Here is a 20969-nt window from a genome sequence, read left to right on the forward strand (position 1 = left end):
GGCTGGGAATTCCACAGATTCACAATTATCTGGATGAAGAAGTTCCTCCTCAATTCAGTCCCAAATCTGCTCCTCCTAATTTTAAGGCTGTGCGTTCTTGTTCTAGTTTCATCTGCCAGTGGAAACATCATCCCTGCTTCTTATTTATTCCCATTATAATTTTATGTTTCTATAAGATCCCACTTCAACCTTCTAAATTCCAATGCATATAATCACAGTCTCCCTCATAGCCAAAACCCCTCAACTCTGGAATCAACCTAATGAAGCTCCTCTGCACTCCCTCCAGTGCCAGGACATCTTTTCTCAAGTAAGGAGACCAAAACTGCACACAGTACTCTGGGTGTGGCCTCACCAGCACCCTATACAGCTGCAAGATTACCTTGCTGCTTTTAAACTTAATCTCTTTAGCACTGAAGGACAAAATTCCATTTGCCTTCTTAATTACCTACTGCACCTGCAAACCAATCTTCTGTGATTCATGCACAAGGACAGCCAGGTCTCTGCACAGCAGCATGCTGCAATCTTTTACCATTCAAATAATAATCCTTTTCATTGTTATTCCTACTAAAATGGATGATTTCACATTTATTAACATTGTACTCCATCTGCCAGATCTTTGCCCACTTGTTTAAACTATGCTCCTCTGCAATCTTTCAGAAATCCTCTACACACGAGTTCTATCACTCATCGTCATGTCAACCACAAACATCGACAAACTACATGTGGTCCCCAACTCCAAATAATCTATGTAAATTGTTTTAAAGTGCTTTGCAAAAGCAAATGCAAGGTGAGAAGAAACATTTTCACACAGCTAATGCATTTGAAAAGTCCTAAATAACCAAAAGCCAAAAGTGGGGTGGGGAAGAGGGAATAAGTATAATGGCTATCACTGGAGAAAAAGTACGAGGGAAACCAATGAGGCTAAAGGCCAATAGGTTCACTGGAACTGATGGGTTACATCATAGGACAGTAAAGGAAGTAATGAGTGGAAGTACTGGTAGTAATCTTCCAAAAATAATTACTTTCCAGAAAGGTCCAATAGTATTGGAAGACCACCTGTGTAAAACGCTTATTCAAAAAAGGAAAGCAGACAAAAGCAGGTAGCTATTAGCCAGTTATATATTAATGCCTGCTATTAGAAAACTGTTTAGACCATAAAATACAGGAGCAGAAATTCAGCCCATCATGTCTGTTCTGCCATTCAATCACGACTGATAGGTGTTTCAACCCCATTCTCTCACTTTCTCCCCGTAACCCTGATCCCCTTGATATGTATCTCAGTCTTAAATATACTCAACGACCTGGACTCCACCGCCCTCTGGGACAATGAATTCACTAGATGCACTATTCTCTGACTGAAGAAGTTTCTCCTTACCTCCATTCTAAAAGGTCTTCCCTTTACTTTAAAGTTGTCCCCTTGGGTCCTAGTCTCTCCTACCAATGGTAACACTTCCAACATCTACTGTCCAGGCCATTTAGTATTCTGTATGTTTCAATTAGATTCCACCACATCCTTCTAAACTTTATCAGGTATAAACCCAGAGTCCTCAAACATTTCTCATACGTAAAGCTTTTCACTTCAAGGAAGCACTGGTGGTGTAGCCCACTTTCTGTTTATATGTTTGAGTTTCCTAGTATAGTATTCCTGTTCTTTTTCTCAGAGAGTGGTAAATCTATATCCTTGAATATTCAGTTCCCAATCCTGATCCCCCAGCAGCCATGTCTCTGTGATGCCCACTGCGTCTGCTAATTTCAATCTGCACCACAAACTCATTTATCTTATTCCTTATACCGTGTGCATTCAGATATAACACCTTCAGTCCTGTATTAACTGCCTCTTTTCTCTTTGACATTTCTTTGTCGAGTGTGCTTGAAGTATGATTGCTAACCCTTTCCATAAACTGTCCTACTTGAGTGTGGGCTGGAGATTTTACTAACCTCTCCTGAGTTCTGCAATCCTACCTCCTCCTTCAATTCAGGTTTTCTAACTTCCCCAATAACTGAACCTTACCCCCCTCCAGCCCCAATTTAGTTTAAAGCCCTGTCCTCAGACCTAGTTATGCAATCCACTAGGACTCTGGACACAGCATGGTTCAGATGAAGACTGTCCCATGGGAACAGATCCCTTCTTCCCCCCACTAATCCCAATGCTCCTTGAGTTCAAGTCCATTTCTCCAACACCAATCTATAAGCTATGTATTTTTCTTCCTAATCTTATTGACCCTATGGCAATTAGCTCGTGGCTCAGATAGTAGTCCAGAGATTACGACCTTTTTGGTTCTGATTTTTAATTTAGCTCCTAGCTGTTCATACTCCCTTGACAGAATCTCTGCCGTAGTTTTAGCTACGTCGTTGGTACCTATGTAGACCATAACCACAACCACTGGAACTTTACCCTCCCACTCCAAGTTCCTCTGCAACCCAGATGAGATATCCTGAACCCAAGCGGGCAATACAACCTTCGGGACTCTTGGCCTTGGTCACAGAGAACAATGTGATGTCTCTAACCATACTATTTCCAATTACAACATTCCTCTTCTCTTCCCCCACTTGAATGCTTCTCTGCGCCATAGTGCTATGGAGAGTCAGCTCATTCTACCTGCAGTTCCCAGTCCCATTCACACAGGGAGCAAAACTCTTGAATTTGTTGTACAAGGACAGCAGCTAAGGCTCCTGCAAATCTACCTCCTAGATCCCTTGTGTTTATTGTAAAGGATGGAATAACACAGCATTTAGAAATACGTACTATGATCAAGTAGTCAGCATGGCTTCATAAAAAGGAAATCATGTTTGACACGTTTGTTACAATTTCTTAAAAAGATAACAAGCAGCACAAAGGCAAACAGTGGATGCAATATATCTGGATTTTCAAAAGACTTTCAATTAGGTACACAATTAGGTATAATGTGGGAAAACGCAAGATTATGCATTCAGGAAGGAATAATAGAGGAGCCAGTTATTATTTAAATGGATAAAGGCTGCAGCAGAGCACGATTTGGGAGTCCTCATGCATAAATCACAAAGCTAGCATCCAAGTTCAGTAGTAATGGGATAGGTAAATGGAATGCTGAACTATATTCTAGAAGGAATGGAGTATAAAAATAGGGAAACCTTGCTTAAATTATACAATGTCAAAAATCACAACACCGGGCTATAGTCCAACAGGTTTATTTGGAACTGGAGAACTGAAGAAGGAGCAGGGGCTCCGAAAGCCTGTGGTTTCAAACTAACCTGCTGGACTATAACCTGGTGTTGAGAGATTTTTGACTTCGCCCACCTCAGTCCAACACTAGCACCTCCACACCATAAATTACAGAAGACACTAGTAAGGCTACACCTAGAATGATGAGAACAGTTTTGATTCCCATATCTACAAAAAAGATACACTGACATTAAAGACAGTGAGAAGATTCATTGGGTTGAATCGGTGTGGTGGGGATTTCTTACAAGAGGCTAGAGCTGTGCTCACTGGAGTTTAGAAGAACGCTAGGCGATCTTACTGAAAAAAAGTAAGATTCTTATGGAGCTTGACAGCATAAATGCGGAACAGCGGTTTGTTCTTGTGGAAGAGTCTAGGACCATAAGTAATCTAAGAGAGTAAGGGGCTGCCCAGTTAGGAAATTGAGGAGTAGAATGTTCTTCTGAGGGTCATAGATCAGTGGATTCTCCCGCCCCCCCCCCCACCAACCACTATATAGCAGAGGGCTTAAAGGCTGGCTTGTTACATATATTCAAAGTTGAAACACATTTTTGGGGATGCTCTCGCTCATGTGTCTTTGTATTTCCCCAGCAGTTTCACTGAAATCTGGCAGTAAAGCAAGCATGCAGGTGCAGCAAGCAGTGAAGGAGCCAAGTAGTACATTGGCCATCGTAGAAAGAGGATTCAAGTACAGGAACAGAGATGTCTTGCTGCAACTAAGTAAGCGATTGCTGGGCTTCTCACTGAGACATTTGTATCATCGATAGTCACAGGTGAAGTACCAGAAGACTGAAGGTAGGCAAAAATGGTTTAAGAAAGGTAGTAAGGAAAAGCCAGGGAACTATACACCAGTGAGCCTAACATCGGTTGTGGGCAAATTTGTTGTAGGAAATCCTGAGGGGCAGGATGGACATATATTTGGAAATGCAAGGACTGATTAGGGATAGTCAACTTGATTGAGTATTTTGAAGAAGTAACAAAGAGGATTGATGAGGGCAGAGCAGTAGATGTGATCCATATGGACTTCAGTAAGGCATTTGACAAGGTTCCCCATGGGAGACTGATTAGCAAGGTTAGATCTCATGGAATACAGGGAGAACTAGCCATTTGGATACAGAACTGGCTCAAAGGTAGAAGACAGAGGGTGGTGGTGGAGGGTTGTTTTTCCAGAGTGGAGGCCTGTGACCAGTGGAGTGCCACAAGGATCGGTGCTGGGTCCACTAGTTTCCATCAATTATAGAAATGATTTGGATGTGAGCATAAGAGGTATAGCTAGTAAGTTTGCTGATGACACCAAAATTGGAGGTCTAGTGGACAGTGAATAGGTTACCATAGATTACAACAGGATCAGATGGGCCAATGGGCTGAGGAGTGGTATATGGAGTTTAATTTAGATAAATGCGAGATGCTGCATTTTGGGAAAGCAAATCTTAGCAGGACTTATATACTTAAATGATAAAGTCATGGGGAGTGCTGCTGATCAAAGAGACCTTGGAGTGCAAGTTCATAGCTCCTTGAAAGTGGAGTCACAGGATAGTGAAGGTGGTGTTTGGTATGCTTTCCTTTATTGGTCAGAGTACAGGAGTTGGGAGGTCAAATTACAGCTGTGCAGGACATTGGATAGACCACTGTTGGACTATTACGCACAAATCTGGTCTCCTTCCTATCGGAAAGATGTTGTGAAACTTGAAGGGGTTCAAGAAAGATTTACAAGGATGTTGCCAGGGTTGGAGCATTTGAGCTATAGGGAGAGGCTGAATAGGCTGGGGCTGTTTTCCCTAGAGCGTCGGAGGCAGAGGGGTGACCTTATAAGAGCTTTATAAAATCATGAGGAGCATGGGTAGGATAAATAGACAAAGTCTTTTCCCTGGGGTCAGGGAGTCCAGAACTAGAGGGCATAGGTTTAGGGTGAGAAGGGAAAGATATAAAAGAGACCTAAGGGGCAGCTATTTCTCGCAGAGGGTGGTATGTGTATGGAAGGAGCTGCCAGAGGAAGTGGTGGAGGCTGGTACATGATTGATATATGAATAGGAAGGATATGGAGGGAAATGGGCCAGGGGCTGGCAGGTGGCACTAGATTGGGTCGGGATATCTGGTGGGCATGGACAAGTCGGACCGAAGGGTCTGTTTCCATGCTGTACATCTCTATGACTATGAACTATACAGAGCATTGTTAAGACCACATCTTCGCAGTGTTGCTACAGGCATGAAAACAAGAGGCCAAATGTTCTGACTTTTGAAAGAGTGCAAAGCAGCTTTACCAGACTGATTCTTGGTATGCAGAATTGACATACTGTGATAGACCAGATTGGTTAGGAATATATTCACTAGAGTTCAGCAAAATGAATTGAATTGAGTGATTTGTCACTTGCATTTTAGGGAAAAGACAGTGAAAAACTTCAACTGTTGCCATGCTCTGGCGCCATTTTGAATAACTTAAAGAGAGATATAACTGGGAGAGTTCATCTTTGTTCTTTATCCACTCCTCAAGTTCAAGGCTTCATGCCTCTGCCACCAGCTCATTGAAACTTATGAACAAGATTAGACAGCCTAAACATAGGACAGATGGCCCTGATGACCAGGCATCACATGCTGTGGATCTCTGCTATAAGAAACTGTTCAGGCCTGAATGCTGAATATTTTGAAGAAAGATGCAGATACAGTTCTTAGAACTAGAGGGATCAAAGGATTTGGGAAGAAAGCAGGAACAGGAGTAGAGTTGGACGATCAGCAATTATCATACTGAATGGCAGAGCAGCCTTGATGGGCATAATGGCCTATTCCTGCTTCAATTTCAGGTTTGTGTGACTTAAAACTATATTGCTATTCCTTCAGTGTCAGTGGGTCAACATCCTGGAACTTTGTTCCCAAGAGCAATGAGGGTACTTCTACATACAAGTCCTGCAGCATTTCAAGGCAGCTCACCACCATCCTCTCTCGGACAATTAGAGAGGAGCAATAAATGCTGGCCAGCTAACTTACATAAAGAACAAAAAAAATCTCACTATCTTGGGACAATTATGATCATTATTCATTTAGTTTTTACAACACTAATTCAGCGCAGTAACAGGGATATCAATCCACTACATAATATTCACCAGTTGGTTGCTTATTGAATACATCCACTACACTAATAACACATTTTTAAAATACGTTCAAGTAAATAAGATGCTCTGGAGGGGTTAAGAATAGATCTCTCTCTATCTACCCTCTTAACAGAAGGCAGACTATTACTTCAAAATGGAGTGTGACTCGAGAAAAGTCCAGCACAGAAGGATCTTGGTACTATTATGCAAGCGGTTAGCATGCAGTTGCAGTAAGTTATTAAAAAGGCAAATAGAATTTTGGACTGAATAGGAGGCTGGAGTTTAAAAACAGGAAAGTCTTGTTACACTATACAGGGTGTTGGTGAGGTAGCATTTGGAATAAGGGCATCGGTTTTGGTCCCCTATTTAAGATGTACTAAAGGAGTTGACTTATCAAGACTTATCATTATAGTTTACAAGAATGAGAATAGATTTTATTGAAATATATAAAATTCTGAGGGGGTTCAACAGAGTGGATGTTGAGATGATGTTTCCATTAGTGTGGTATTCACAAAACTAGGAAAATAGTTACAGAATAAAGCAGGTGCAAAGCAACTTCTTCTCCCAGACGGTTATGAGTATCTGGAATTCTCCACTCTAGAATGTTGGAGGTTAGATCACTGGAAGTATTTTAAAAAGATGTAAAAAAGCAGCACAGTGGCTCAGTGGTTGGCACTGCTGTCTCTCACTGCCAGGCACCCGGGTTCGATTCCACCCTCAGTTTGTGCAGAGTTTGCACATTCTCCCTGTGACTGTGTGGTTTTCCTCCAGGTACTCCAGTTTCCCCCCACATTACAAAGATGTGCAAGTTAGGTGGGTTAGCTATGTAAATTGCTGGCTAAATTGAAGGCTGGGCGGATTAGTCATGGGAAATGCAGATTTATAGGCGATAAGGTAGGGGGTTATGATGCTCTTTAGAGGGTTGGTGTGAACCTGATGGGTTGAATGGTCTGCTTCCATACTGTAATGATTCTATGATTCTTCTAAATAGATGTTTGGAATGCCAGAGTGGTAGGAGGCTATGAAAAGCTATCACAAGAGAGGACTGAGGCCTGGGGCAGATCAGCAGTGATCTTATTGAATGAGGCGGCTGAATGGCTTAATCCTGCTCCCATCTCTATTTCTCATGCTCAGCACTAATTTTCTCATGCAATATTGCTGACTCTTCTTTCTTTATTCCGTTCTCATTCCTGAACGGAAAGGAATATTCGATGCCCAGTCTTGCCCTGTTCTGAGTCAACATTCAACTCCATAATCCCTGTCAAGATTAGAATGGTGCTGGAAAAGCACAGATCAGGCAGCAGAGGAGCAGGAAAATCAATGTTTTGGGCAGGAGCCCTTCATCAGGAACTCCTGATGATGCTGCCTGACCTGCTGTGCTTTTTCAGCACCATTCTAATCTCCAGCATTCACAGTACCCACTTTCACCTCCATGAGCTCTGTGTTAATGTATACAAGTTAATCTAGATTAAAGACAACAGCATTTCCATCAACTCCATAATCATATTATTTCTAAGTCATGCTGTCACTTTCAATCTTTCATGTTATTTGCTTTTCTTTTCTACTGCTAATCCAAGTACCCATCACTGTGCCAAATGACCTTAAACACTCCACACCCGCACTAGAACTGTTCTAATATTTGAACATTTGCAGAAATTGTTGGGTTTCTGTTCAGAATTCCAGCATCCATAATTGTTTGAACATTGGTCCTGATTTGGCTTAGGTGTAACTCATCTTGGCCTGTAAAGGCCGATCTCCTAGAAAACTTCCATCAAGATCCCAGGAATTGTAAGCCCTCCAACTTTACAACCATTCATGCTACTCAGTCTGCCTACTCATTAGAGTGTGCTACGAATGTAATTCATGGATTACATTCTGTGGGGTAGTATCTTATTGTCTCTTTCTTGCTTTCCTAAAATCTGCTTGCAGAACCCCATTCTGTGTTCTTAGTAGGACTATGGACTGTTGGTTACTCACTAACACACTGGCTGCATTCCAGACAAATAATCACTCACAGGTAATCACTCCGTGGACTGCCTACCTTCTTATCTCCATCATCATCAACAGCGTTGGAATCTTTCTCTGCGGTTGGAAGATGTACAACACATTGAATCAGCTGCAAAACTAAAGCTGTCACCATTTGAATAAAGAGTGGCTCTCCGTCCATATCGCTGCTGTTTAACCTGTTAAATAAATATCAATCGATCTCAAGGTTCGTTCAGCACAAGACTCTCCTCTCAGTTAAAATTACAAACACATTCTTGGGCAGTTAGTTGTATTTTTTGTGGCATTGTGGATTAGACATTATCTTTTGACATCTGAAAATTGATTTTAAAGTTCTTATATTTAATAAGTGAGACATGTCCAACAGCTCAAGCACAAACCTACTCTGAATAAAGATTAAAAACGATATTGTGAAGCAGAGGTCACAGGAAAGGTAATGTAGGAAGGGAACAAAATCTGACACAGAGCTGTTACACAAAAAAAGTGAATTGTGTTACCTGAAATTTCTTAGACTCCTCTTAGTTGTTGGGAGTTTTGCAAGTGAGGCAAACATCTCTTCCAATATCAACTGTCTGTGCTTTTCATACCTTGAGAACACCTGTCAAATGTTTCAAAAAAAATCTTCAGCTGACTTGACAGATTTATTATTAAAAGTATTAGAACAACTTCTAACACTGAATGGAAAGACAGCCCTCAAACACCATGGGAGAATTAGCTGCATGTTTACACTAGCTGAACATTCACAGTAAACATATGGAGAGTTTATTTCAGACTGAACGCAAGACTTGCATTTATATAACTCCTTTCATAACCACTAGGTGTCTCCAAACACTGCACTAAGTACTTTTATCGTGTATACGATTAGGGGGTTAGATCGGGTTGACAGTGAGAACCTTTTTCCACGTATGGAGTCAGCTATTACAAGGGGGCATAGCTTTAAATTAAGGGGGGGTAGATATAGGACTGATGTTAGGGGTAGATTCTTCACTCAGCGAGTCGTAAGTTCATGGAATGCCCTGCCAGTAGCAGTGGTGGACTCTCCCTCTTTATGGGTACTTAAGCGGGCATTGGATAGGTATATGGAGGATAGTGGGTTAGTGTAGGTTAGGTGGGCTTTGATCGGCGCAACATCGAGGGCCGAAGGGCCTGTACTGCGCTGTATTCTTCTATGTTCTAAAGTAGGAAATCCATCAAATTACTTGTGCATAGTTATTTCCAATAAAGAGCATTATAGTAGCGTTGCTTGAAAAATAAATATTGACCAGAATGACTCCATTGCTCTTCCTCAAAAAGTGCCGAGCAAATTTTAGGTCTGTCTGAAGAGGCTCATGTGACCTATGAAAGACCTTCAACAGTACAACCTTGATTTAATGCTCAAATTTCTCAGTGGCATTTAAATAAGGAATCTGTTGTCTCAAAGCATGAATATAACCAATTAAAATATGGCTCAACAGAATTACTGCAAATTGCAGCAGACTCATTCAACTCTTGGCACACTATACACACACACACGCACACAAAGTGATTGAATATTTCCAGTAACTGCACTTACAGCTGTCACCAACTTGATGCCGCATAGCTGCAATTCACTAACATTTTCCACAAAAAAAGGTGTAATTCCCATGGAAGAAACCTAACCATCAAACAAAAGACAATCAATACATCATTGCAGGAAGACAGGCAGCACAGAATTTATAGTATATACATGGCCCAAGCACTTTGGCAATTTTTGCATATATGTTCAACTACTTCACTCTGGTAGCTCCTAAACATAGTAAATATTATGCTTTAGAAATGAACAAAATCTGCAACTGAAAAAGGAAAAGATACACATTAATAACAAAGATGTTCTTTGAACTAAATTGGCAGGGTGGGAGGGAACCAGCATATAAATGCATAAACGAGGAATAAGCTGCATAAGATAAACATGTTCACAATGGTAGATAAAGGGGTGGTACAATTTAACATAAGAATCAAAAACTACTAATTAATACATGAACAGGTTTAAGAATGCATTTATGAAAAAATGCAAGTTAAATGGTTGGGCTACCAGCAGAATGACTGTTTGAGAATATGATTTGCTGGTAACAATGGAAACACAGTTTATATATGGAGAGAACTGGGAAGTTAATAACAAAAGGAAGGAGTTGGGGAGAGACAATATTCATTAGGAAAGACACTGCCCTGTTGGAAAAGACATGATGCCCTTGAAGAGGTTAAAACAGAATATATCTGATTACGTGTTGAAACACAAAAAGATACCATCACACTGCTGGAGGCCTGTGCTCCCTCAAATCTTTCCTGTCACTCTGTGGACTTCCAAGGTCCATGCATGTCAGTGGACCCCAGAACCAGATACCAATTTGCTCATATGGCAATGAGAGCCCACAGACCCTCAAGCAACTGCGTGGCTACACATAACAGTAGGAACATTGTTGGGGGCTTATTTAATAGGCTTCCAAATGAGAGAAAAAGGGAGGAACAAATGAGCAGGGAAATAAAAGGTGAAGCAGTGATATCAAAGCTTTGAACTACTCAAATGCTGATTGAGGTAATGCTAAAATAAAGGGTAGCAAAGTGGTGGAATTTTGAAATGCATGAGGAAAACGTTCACTATTCAGAAGACGACGTTGCTAGTACTGGGACAGACAATTGAGCAGGGCCAAGTGGATGAAGTGAGAGAGGGGTGCTGAGGAACGAGATGTGGCTGTGGTAGCGAGTCTGTTTGAGCTCTTCAGCCACATCCTCATCTTCCGCTTAGGAACCCTCTAACCACAAGGGATGAATGCAGATTTCTCCAGCTTCCTCATTTCCCCTCCCCCCACCTTTTCTCAGTCCCAATGCTTGGACTCAGCACCGCCTTCTTGACCTGCAATCTTCTTCCCGACCTCTCTGCCCCCACCCCCTCTCCGGCCTATCACCCTCACCTTAACCTCCTTCCACCTATCATATTCCCAACGCCCCTCTCCCAAGTACCTCCTCCCTACCTTTTATCTTAGCCTGCTTGGCACACCCTCCTCATTCCTGAAGGGCTTATGCCCGAAACGTCGATTCTCCTGCTCCTTTGATGCTGCCTGACCCGCTGCGCTTTTCCAGCAACACATTTTTCAGCAAGTGGATGAAGTGTCAAAAGGAGAACATTTGGGTGAGAATGTTCATTGTGATATAACGTTGAGATGGAGAAAGACCAGAAATCTGACCACTCTATATGAGAATATTTAATGGTGGAGTAAACTCAGAGGGTCAAATGGCCTATTCCTTTTCCTATTTTCTACGTTTCTCAAGTCATCTTCACAACATAGTTTCCTACCTATTTTTCATACCATCCATAAATTCAGCTATTATAACTTCAATCCCCTCATCATCGTTATTAAAAATTCTAATAAGTAGGACCAGCCCAGACCTCTGCAGGACCCCACTTTCACATGCTGCTAACCTGAATCAGAATTGTGCGCGCTTCTGGCTATCCTGGTTCACAATTTAAAGTTTAAATTGGGGCAAAACAATTTTTATTGTATAAGACAGGAACTTTCAAAGATTAATTGGGGAAAGCTGCAGGTAACCGGATGTCTGACACGTAGAGGCTTTCAAAAGTGAGCTAACGAGAGGGCCAGCATGTTGCTGTAAGTATGAAGGGCAAGGCTGGCAGCCGTAGGGAATACTGGATGACTAGAGATATTGAGGCTCTGGTCAAGGTGGCATTTGTTAGTGCGAGGTTGTCAACTTTAGCCAGAAAAATAAAAGGAAGAATTATTTAATTGTGAAGCAAATTCAGCATGAGAAAAGAAAGGTGAGGGGTGACCTTATAAAGGTTTATAAAATCATAAGGGGTATAGATGAGTGAATAGCAAGAGTTTTTTCCCTAGGGTGGGGGAATATTTTTAAGGTGTGAAGAGAAAGTTTTAAAAAATGACACTGGGGCAACTTTTTTTTAAAAAATAAAAGTGATTCATGCGTGGAATGAACTGCCAGAGGAAGTGGTGGATGCAGGTACAGTTACAACATTTCAATGACATTTGGATAAGTACATGAATTGAATGGATATGAGCCAAACACAGGCAAGTGGGACTAGTTCAATTTGTGAACATGGTCAGTGTGGATTAGCTGGATCAAAGGATCTGTTTCCATGCCAAGTAACTCCCTGGATCCTGGCATTCATTGTAAAAGGACTGAATTATAAAAGTATGGTATTGTTACAAATATATAAATCGTTAGTGAGACCACACTGGGAACAGGGAGTCCAGTTTTGATTTCCTTGAGGAAGGATTTGGTGGCACTGGAGGCAGTTCAGATGAGGTTCACCAGGTTGATCCCAGGGATGAAAGGGAAGTCGTATGAGGAGCAGCTGAAAAGCTTGGGCTTGTACTGACTGAAGTTAAGAAGAAAAGGGGGGGAGAGGGGGAGGGGATCTTACTGACATATATAAAATGTTGGAAGGGATTGATAAGGTGCTCATTGAATAGATGTTTCCCCTTGAGGGACAGTCTTGAACAAGTGATTACAGGCATAGAGCAAGAGAAGGCAGGTTCAAAACTGGGATGAGGAGAACCTACTTCCCTTAGAAGGTTATGAATCTATGGAACTCACTATCCCAGAGTGCACAGAAACAAAGAAAATACAGCCCTGCCATACTAAAAATGTCTTCCCTTACAGGATCCATGTCCCTCTATTCCCTTTCTATTCATGTATTCATCCAGGTGCTTCTTGAATGCTGCTATTGTGTCTGCTTCCAGCACCTCCTCTGGCAACGCGATCCAGACACCACCCTGTGTGAAAAAAACTGTCTTGCACAGCTCTTAAACAGCTCTTAAATTTTCCCTCTTGCACCTTGAACCTGTGTCTTGTAGTAATTGACCCCTCCATGAAAAAGCTTCATACTTTCCACTTTATCCATTCCATTCACAATCTTATAAACTTCTTTCAGGTCACTCCTCAACCTACTGCATTGCAGTGAAAACCAACTTGGTCTATCCAACACTTCTTCATAGCTAAAATCCTCCATACCAGGGAACATCTGGTAAACCTTTTCAGTACCAGAAACATTGAATCACTATAGTGTGGAAACAGATCACTTGGTCCATCTAGTCCACTGAAAAGCATCCCACCTAGACCTAGCTTCCTACCCTCACCCTGCAATCTTGCATTTCCCATGGCTAACCCAACTAGTTTGCTTCCCATGGCTAACCCAACTAGTTTGCTTCCCATGGCTAACCCAACTAGTTTGCACATCCCTGGACACTACAGGCAATTTTAGCATGGCCAATCCACCTAACCTGCACATCTTTAGACTGTGGGAGGAAACTGGAGCACTTCAAGGAAATCACACATGGGGCGAATGTGCAAACTCCAGAAAGACAGCCACCCAAAGCTGGAATTGAACCTGGGTCCCTAGCACAGTAAGGCAGCAGTAGTAACTACTGAGCCACCCCCAGGAGAGTCACAGTTGGTGCAGAAATTGAACCTAAACAACTAGCATCCATTTGCATTGTTAACCAGCCAACTGAGCTAACTGATCTCACTATCAACAGATTCAAGATAGAAGTACAATAAGGTTTTTATGAAATGCAGGATAAAGGGATCAGGCATGAAAGTGGGGTGGAGGCCAGGGTAAGATCAGCCATGATCATGTTGCATGTCAGAGCCAGTTCAAAGAGCTGAATTGCCTACTCCTCATTCCAGAAACCTCATTCCTGATGATGAAGTGCTTTTGCCTGAAACATCGATTCTCCTGCTTGGGTGCTGCCTGACCTGCCGTGGTTTTCCAGCGCTACACTTGCGAGTCTTGCCTACTCCTGTGCCTAGTTCCTATGTTGGGTATAGACAGCTAGTGAACCCCTTGGATCAAGTGAATCTAATGGTTTGAAAAGGGTGTATAGGAGCACACTTAAGAGGGAAATGAAGAGGGCAAAACGGAACATGAGATAGTTTTGGCAGATAAAGTGAAAGAGAATCCAAAGATACTCTACAAGTATATCAAGGGCAAAAGAGTAACAAGGCAGTAATTAGAACATGGAACATTACAGCGCAGTACAGGCCTAGGCCTTCGAGGTTGCGCTGCCCTGAGAAACCAATTTGAAGTCCATCTATCCTACACTACCCCACTGTCATCCATATACCTATCCCATGACCTTTTAAATGCCCGTAATGTTGGTGAGTCTACTACTGTTGCAGGCAGCGTGCTCCACACCCCTACTACTGAGTAACAAAACTACCTTTGATATCTGCCCTATATAAATCATCCCTCAATTTAAAGCTATGTCCCCTCTTGCTAGCCATCACCATGCAAGGAAAAATGCTCTCAGTCCACTGGATCTAACCCTCTGGTTATCTTATATGTCTCAATTAAGTCACCTTAACCTCCTTCTCTCTAACGAAAACAGCCTCAAATCCTTCAACCTTTCTTCATAAGACTTTCCCTCCATATCAGGCAACATTCCAGTAAATCTCCTCTGAACCCTTTCCAAAGCTAACACATCCTTCCTATAATGCGGTGACTAGAACTGCATGCAATACTCCAAGTGTGGCAGCACCAGAATTTTTTACAGCTGCAGCATGACCTCATGGCTCTGAAACTCAAACTTTCTACTAAGAAAAGCTAACATACCTCATGCCTTCTTAGTGCCCTATCAACCTGGGGGAGGGGCAACTTAGAGGAATCTATGTATGCGGACACACAGATCTCTCTGCTCATCCACATTACCAACAATCTTACCACTTGCCCAGTATTCTGCATTCCTGTTACTCCTTCTAAAGTGAATCACTGCATTAAACTCCATTTGCCATCTCTCAGTCCAGCTTTGCAGCTTATCCATGTCCCTCTGTAACCTGCAACATCCTTCAGCACTATCCACAACTGTACAGACATTAGTGTTGTCCACAAATTTACTAACCCATCCTTCTCTGCCCTCATCCTGGTCACTTATAAAAATGACAATTTCTGTAGGGAATCTAATCATCCTGGTCATTTATAAAAATGACAAACAGCAGTGGACCCAACACAGATCCTTGTGGTACACCATTAGTAACTGAACTCCAGGATGAACATTTCTCATCAACCAGTACCCGGTCTTCTTAAGCTAGCCAATTTCTGATCCAAACCACGAAATCATCCTCAATCCCATGTCTCCGTATTTTGTGCAGTAGCCTACCATGGGGAACTTTATCAAATGCCTTATTGAAATCCATATACATTACATCAACTGTTTTACCCTCATCCACCTGTTTGGTCACCTTCTCAAAGAAGGCAATAACGTTTGTGAGGCACGACCTACCATTATCAAAACCATACTGACAATCCCTAATCAACTTATTCCTATCAAGGTGATTATAAATCCCCTCTCTCATAATCTTTCCCAACACTTTACCCACAATTGAAGTAAGGCTCACTGGTCCATAATTACTAGGGTTCTCTACTCCCCTCCTTCAACAAGGGAACATTTTCTATCATCCAGTCTTCTGGCAGCATTCCTGTAGACAATGATAACATAAAGGTCAAAGCCAAAAGCTCAGCAATCTCCTCTGACTTTCCAGAGAATCCTAGGATAAATCCCATCTGGCTCAGGGGATTATCTATTTTCACACTTCCCAGAATTGCTAACACCTCGTCCTTGTGAATCTCATTTAGTAGCCTGTATCTCAGTACTCTCCTTGACAACATTGTTTTTTTCTAGTCTGAATACTGACGAAAAATATTCATTGAGCGCTTCCCCTATCTCCTCTGACTCCATGCACAACTTCCCACTACTGTCCTTGATGGGCCTAATCTTACTCAAATTATTTTTTAAATTCTTTGTATACCATTAGAAAGCTTTAGGTATTTTCCCTGATCCTATCCACCAACTTCTCATGTCCCCTCCTCGCTCATCTTGGCTCTCTAGGTCTTTCCTGGCTACCTTGTAATTCTCAATCGCCCTAACTCAGCCCTTATATCTCATCCCAACATAAGCCGCCTTCTTTCTCTTGACAAGAGATTCAACTTCTTTGGTAAACCATGGCTCCTGCGATCTACAACTTCCTCCCTGTCTGACAGGTACATACTTATCAAGGGCACCTTAAAAATTAATGAGGTCATCTATGTGTAAACCACAGGAGATAAGTGAGATCCTAAACAAATATTTCTCGTCAGTAATTACACTAGAGAAATACATGCAAGCTAGGGAACTTATTAAATAGAAATATCTCAAAAAAAGTCCACATTACAGAAGTGGTGGTGCTGGAGGTCTTAAAATGCATAAAGGTAGATAAATCAAAGTAACCATATCAAATGTATCCAAGGGAACTGTAAGACGTTAGGGAAGAAATTGTGAGGCCGCTAGCAGAGATATCAGTATCAATAGCCACAGGTGAGGTGCCGAAAGACTGGATTGTGGCTAATGTTGTGCCAGTTGTTACGAAAGGCTGCAAGGACAACTAAGGTAACTACAAACTGGTGAACCTAACATCAGCCATGGATTAGTCATTGGAGAGGATTCTGTGAGACCGGATCTACATGCATTTGGAAAGGCAAGGACTGCTTATGGATAGCATAGCTTTGTACGTACAAAACAGTGTCTCTCAAATTTGATCGAGTTTGTTCTGAAAAGGTGACCAAGATGATAGATGAGGGCAAATGTAGTAGATGTTGTCTTCGTGGACTTTAAATTGGCCCTTGACAAGGTACAGCAAACCTGGTTTTAACTGGCACCTTAAACAGCACTCTTGATAAACTTGCAAAAGCTTTGTACCTCAAACATCATGGACTACAGTGATGTCCATGTATTTATGCCGTAAAAAGTATAACAATTGTTGTGGTTCTGTTCGCCGAGCTGGGAATTTGTCTTGCAAACGTTTCGTCCCCTGTCTAGGTGACATCCTCAGTGCTTGGGAGCCTCCTGTGAAGCGCTTCTGTGCTGTTTTCTCCGGCATTTATAGTGGCCTGTCTCTGCCGCTTCCGGTTGTCAGTTCGAGCTGTCCACTGTAGTGGCCTGTATATTGGGTCCAGGTCGATGTGTTTGTTGATACAGTCTGTGGATGAGTGCCATGCCTCTAGGAATTCCCTGGCTGTTCTCTGTTTGGCTTGCCCTATAATGGTAGTGTTGTCCCAGTCGAATTCATGTTGCTTGTCGTCTGTGTGTGTGGCTACTAAGGATAGCTGGTTGTGTCGTTTTGTGGCTAGTTGGTGTTCGTGTATATGGATCGTTAACTGTCTTCCTGTTTGTCCGATGTAGTGTTTTCTGCAGTCCTTGCATGGGATTTTGTACACTACATTGGTTTTGCTCATGTTGGGTATCGGGTCCTTTGTTCTGGTGAGTTGTTGTCGGAGGGTGGCTGTTGGTTTGTGTGCTGTTATGAGTCCTAGTGGTCGCAGTAGTCTGGCTGTCAGTTCAGAAATGCTCCTGATGTATGGTAGTGTGGCTAGTCCTTTGGATTGCGGCATGTCCTTGTTCCGTTGTCTCTCCCTTAGGCATCTGTTGATGAAATTGCGAGGGTATCCGTTTTTGGCGAATATTTTGTATGGGTGTTCCTCTTCCTCTTTTTGTAGTTCTGGTGTGCTGCAGTGTGTTGTGGCCCTTTTGAATAGTGTCCTGATGCAACTTCGTTTGTGTGTGTTGGGGTAGTTGCTTTCATAGTTTAGGACTTGGTCTGTGTGTGTGGCTTTCCTGTAAACCTTTGTGGTGAATTCTCCGTTCGGTGTTCTCTGTACCATCACGTCTAGGAATGGGAGTTGGTTGTCCTTTTCTTCCTCTCTAGTGAATCGGATTCCTTTGAGTGTGGTGTTGATGATCTGGTGTGTGTTCTCTATTTCTGTGTTTTTAATTATTACAAAGGTGTCATCCACATATCTGACCCAGAGTTTGGGTTGAAGTTGTGGTAAGACTGTTTGTTCTAACCTTTGCATTACTGCTTCTGCTATGAGTCCAGAGATCGGTGAGCCCATGGGTGTTCCGTTGATTTGTTCGTATATTTGGTTATTGAATGTGAAGTGTGATGTGAGGAACAAGTCCAGTAGTTTAAGTATGCCGTCTTTGTTGATAGGTTCAACGTCCTGTTGTCTGTTATGTCTGTCCAGCAGGTTGGCTATTGTTTCTTTGGCTAGGGTTTTGTCGATGGAGGTGAACAGTGCCGTTACATCGAATGAGACCATAGTTTCTTCCTTGTCTATGTGTATATTTCTGATGATGTCCAAGAATTCCTGTGTCGATTGTATAGATTGTCTGGATCCGCTGATCAGGTGTTTCAGTTTCTGCTGTAGTTCTTTGGCCAGTTTGTGTGGTGGTGTCCCTGGTAGTGATACTATGGGTCTGAGTGGGATGTCTGGTTTGTGTACTTTGGGTAGTCCATAGTATCTGGGGGTACAAAATCCCATGCAAGGACTGCAGAAAACACTACATCGGACAAACAGGAAGACAGTTAACGATCCGTATACACGAACACCAACTAGCCACAAAACGACACAACCAGCTATCCTTCGTAGCCACACACACAGACGACAAGCAACATGAATTCGACTGGGACAACACTACCATTATAGGGCAAGCCAAACAGAGAACAGCCAGGGAATTCCTAGAGGCATGGCACTCATCCACAGACTGTATCAACAAACACATCGATCTGGACCCAATATACCGGCCACTACAGTGGACAGCTCGAACTGACAACCGGAAGCGGCAGAGGCAGGCCACTATAAATGCCGGAAGAAACATCACAGAAGCACTTCACAGGAGGCTTCCAAGCACTGAGGATGTCACCTAGACAGGGGACGAAACGTTTGCAAGACAAATTCCCAGTTGGGCGAACAGAACCACAACAACGAGCACCCAAGCTACAAATCTTCTCCCAAACTTTGAAAGTATAACAGTGATGTGCATTATGGACCTGTATGTCGGTGTGGAGCTTGCACGTGCTCCCAGTGTCTGCATGCGTTTTGGATGGGTGCTCCGATTTCCTCCCAGTCTAAAGATGTGCAAAGTTTGGTGGGTAGACCAGGCTAAAATTGCCCATAGTGACTAGGGATACGCAGGCTCTGTGAACTAACCATGATAAATGCAGGATTACAAGGATAGGATAAGGAGTTGGGTTTGGGATGGGATGGGGCAGACTTGATGAAGTGAATGGCCTCTTTCCACACTGTAGGAATTTTATGATTCTATTCAAAATATATATCCAGCATTACATTTCCATAGCTTACTGTGCGTTTTTATAATTATTTTCGGAGGTGTGTTTTTTTTTGAGGAATATTTATGTATCAAAGTGACACTTGGTCAGGGCTTACTGCTGTTATGTGTACTTCTAGATAATCAAGCAGCATATCCATGCTCCCGTAGATATCGATTAATAAAAAGTTTGCTGTACTGCATGATAAACCATACACAATCCAGGGAGAGTTAGCCAATTGGAGTTAGCCAAAAACTAATGCAGCAGGGGGATGGGCACCTATAGTTCCAATGTAAAGGAGGTTGAATCTAGTGAGGTCAGGAATAGGTTTACAAGGTCACGAGGGGGCACCGGTAATCAGGATGTTGGTTTGAAATGCATGTACTTCAATGCCAAGAGCATCTGGAATGAGGTGAGTGAACTTGTAGCATGGGTTGGTAACTGGGATTTCGATGTTGCGGTCATTTCAGAGGCATGGCTAGACTTGTGGGGGGGCGGGGTGGGGGGGAAAGAGAGAGAGAGAGACAGGGATGGTTGTTGCAGATTCCATGATTTAGATGTTTCAGTAAGGACAAAGATGATGATAAAGGAGAGGGGGTGTGTGTGAAGGGGAAAGGAGGTGTGACATTATTAATCAAGATGAGTATTACAGCAGCTGAGATAACGTTTGAGGACTCATCCACTGAGGTAGTTTGGGCTGAGGTTAGAAACAAGAAAGGAGAGGTCACCCTTTTGGGAGTACTCTATAGGCCTCGATAGGCCTCCAAATTGTTCCAGGGATGTAGAGGAAAGGATAGCAAAGATGATTCTCGATAGGAGCTAGAGAGACAGGGTAGTTGTTATGGGGGACTTTAACTTCCCCAATATCGACTGGGAATACTATCGTTCAAGTAGTTTAGATGGGTCAGTTTTAGTTCAGTGTGCACAAGAGGGTTTTCTGACACAGTACGTAGACAGGCCAAGGGGGCGGTGCTATACTGGATTTGGTACTGGGGAATGAACCCGGCCAGGTGTTAGATTTAAAACTAGGTGAGCACTTAAACGATAGTCAACACAATTTGGTTACGTTTACAATAGGAGTGGGTAGGGATAGGTATCTACTGCAGGGAAAGAAGTATAACTGGGGGAAGGCAATTATGATGAGATCAGGCAAGATTTGGGATGTATCGGATAAGGAAGGAAACTGCAGGGGATGGACACACTTGAAATGTGGAGCTTACTCAACGAACAGCTACTGCGGATCCTTGATAAGTATATACCTATGAGGCAGGGAGGTAGTTGTCGACAGAGGGAGCCACGGTTTACTAAAGAAGTTGAAGCTCTTGTCAAGTGGAAGAAGGCAGCTTATGTGAAGATGAGGCATGAAGGCTCAGTTAGGGGGATTGGGAGCTATAAGTTAGCCAGAAAATATCTAAAGAGACGGCTAAGAGGAGCCAGGAGGGGACATCGCAGCAGAGAGTGGCGGGAGCTGGGCGGAAGTTCAGACGGAGCGCAAAGCTGGTCGGGTAGGTAAGTGATTGTTATTAGAGTGGGTGTGTTCTAAACCC

At 42.6% G+C, this 20969-nt stretch overlaps 1 protein-coding gene across 6 annotated transcripts in view; it reads right to left on the bottom strand.

Moving 5' to 3' along the window:
- LOC140493806 (nipped-B-like protein) overlaps window positions 1-20969 on the bottom strand; it is a 523989-nt gene that overhangs the window by 217165 nt on the left and 285855 nt on the right. For all 6 annotated transcript variants that reach the window (XM_072592747.1, XM_072592718.1, XM_072592708.1 and 3 more), the window contains 3 exons: window positions 9842-9922; window positions 8787-8887; window positions 8327-8468 (listed from right to left, as the gene is read on the bottom strand). In XM_072592747.1, the coding sequence (XP_072448848.1) occupies window positions 8327-8468; window positions 8787-8887; window positions 9842-9922 (324 nt within the window). The remainder of the gene's footprint in view (window positions 1-8326; window positions 8469-8786; window positions 8888-9841; window positions 9923-20969) is intronic.

The sequence above is a fragment of the Chiloscyllium punctatum genome, chromosome 2 (genome assembly GCF_047496795.1).
Source record: "Chiloscyllium punctatum isolate Juve2018m chromosome 2, sChiPun1.3, whole genome shotgun sequence".
NCBI classification, from domain to species: Eukaryota; Metazoa; Chordata; class Chondrichthyes; order Orectolobiformes; family Hemiscylliidae; genus Chiloscyllium; species Chiloscyllium punctatum.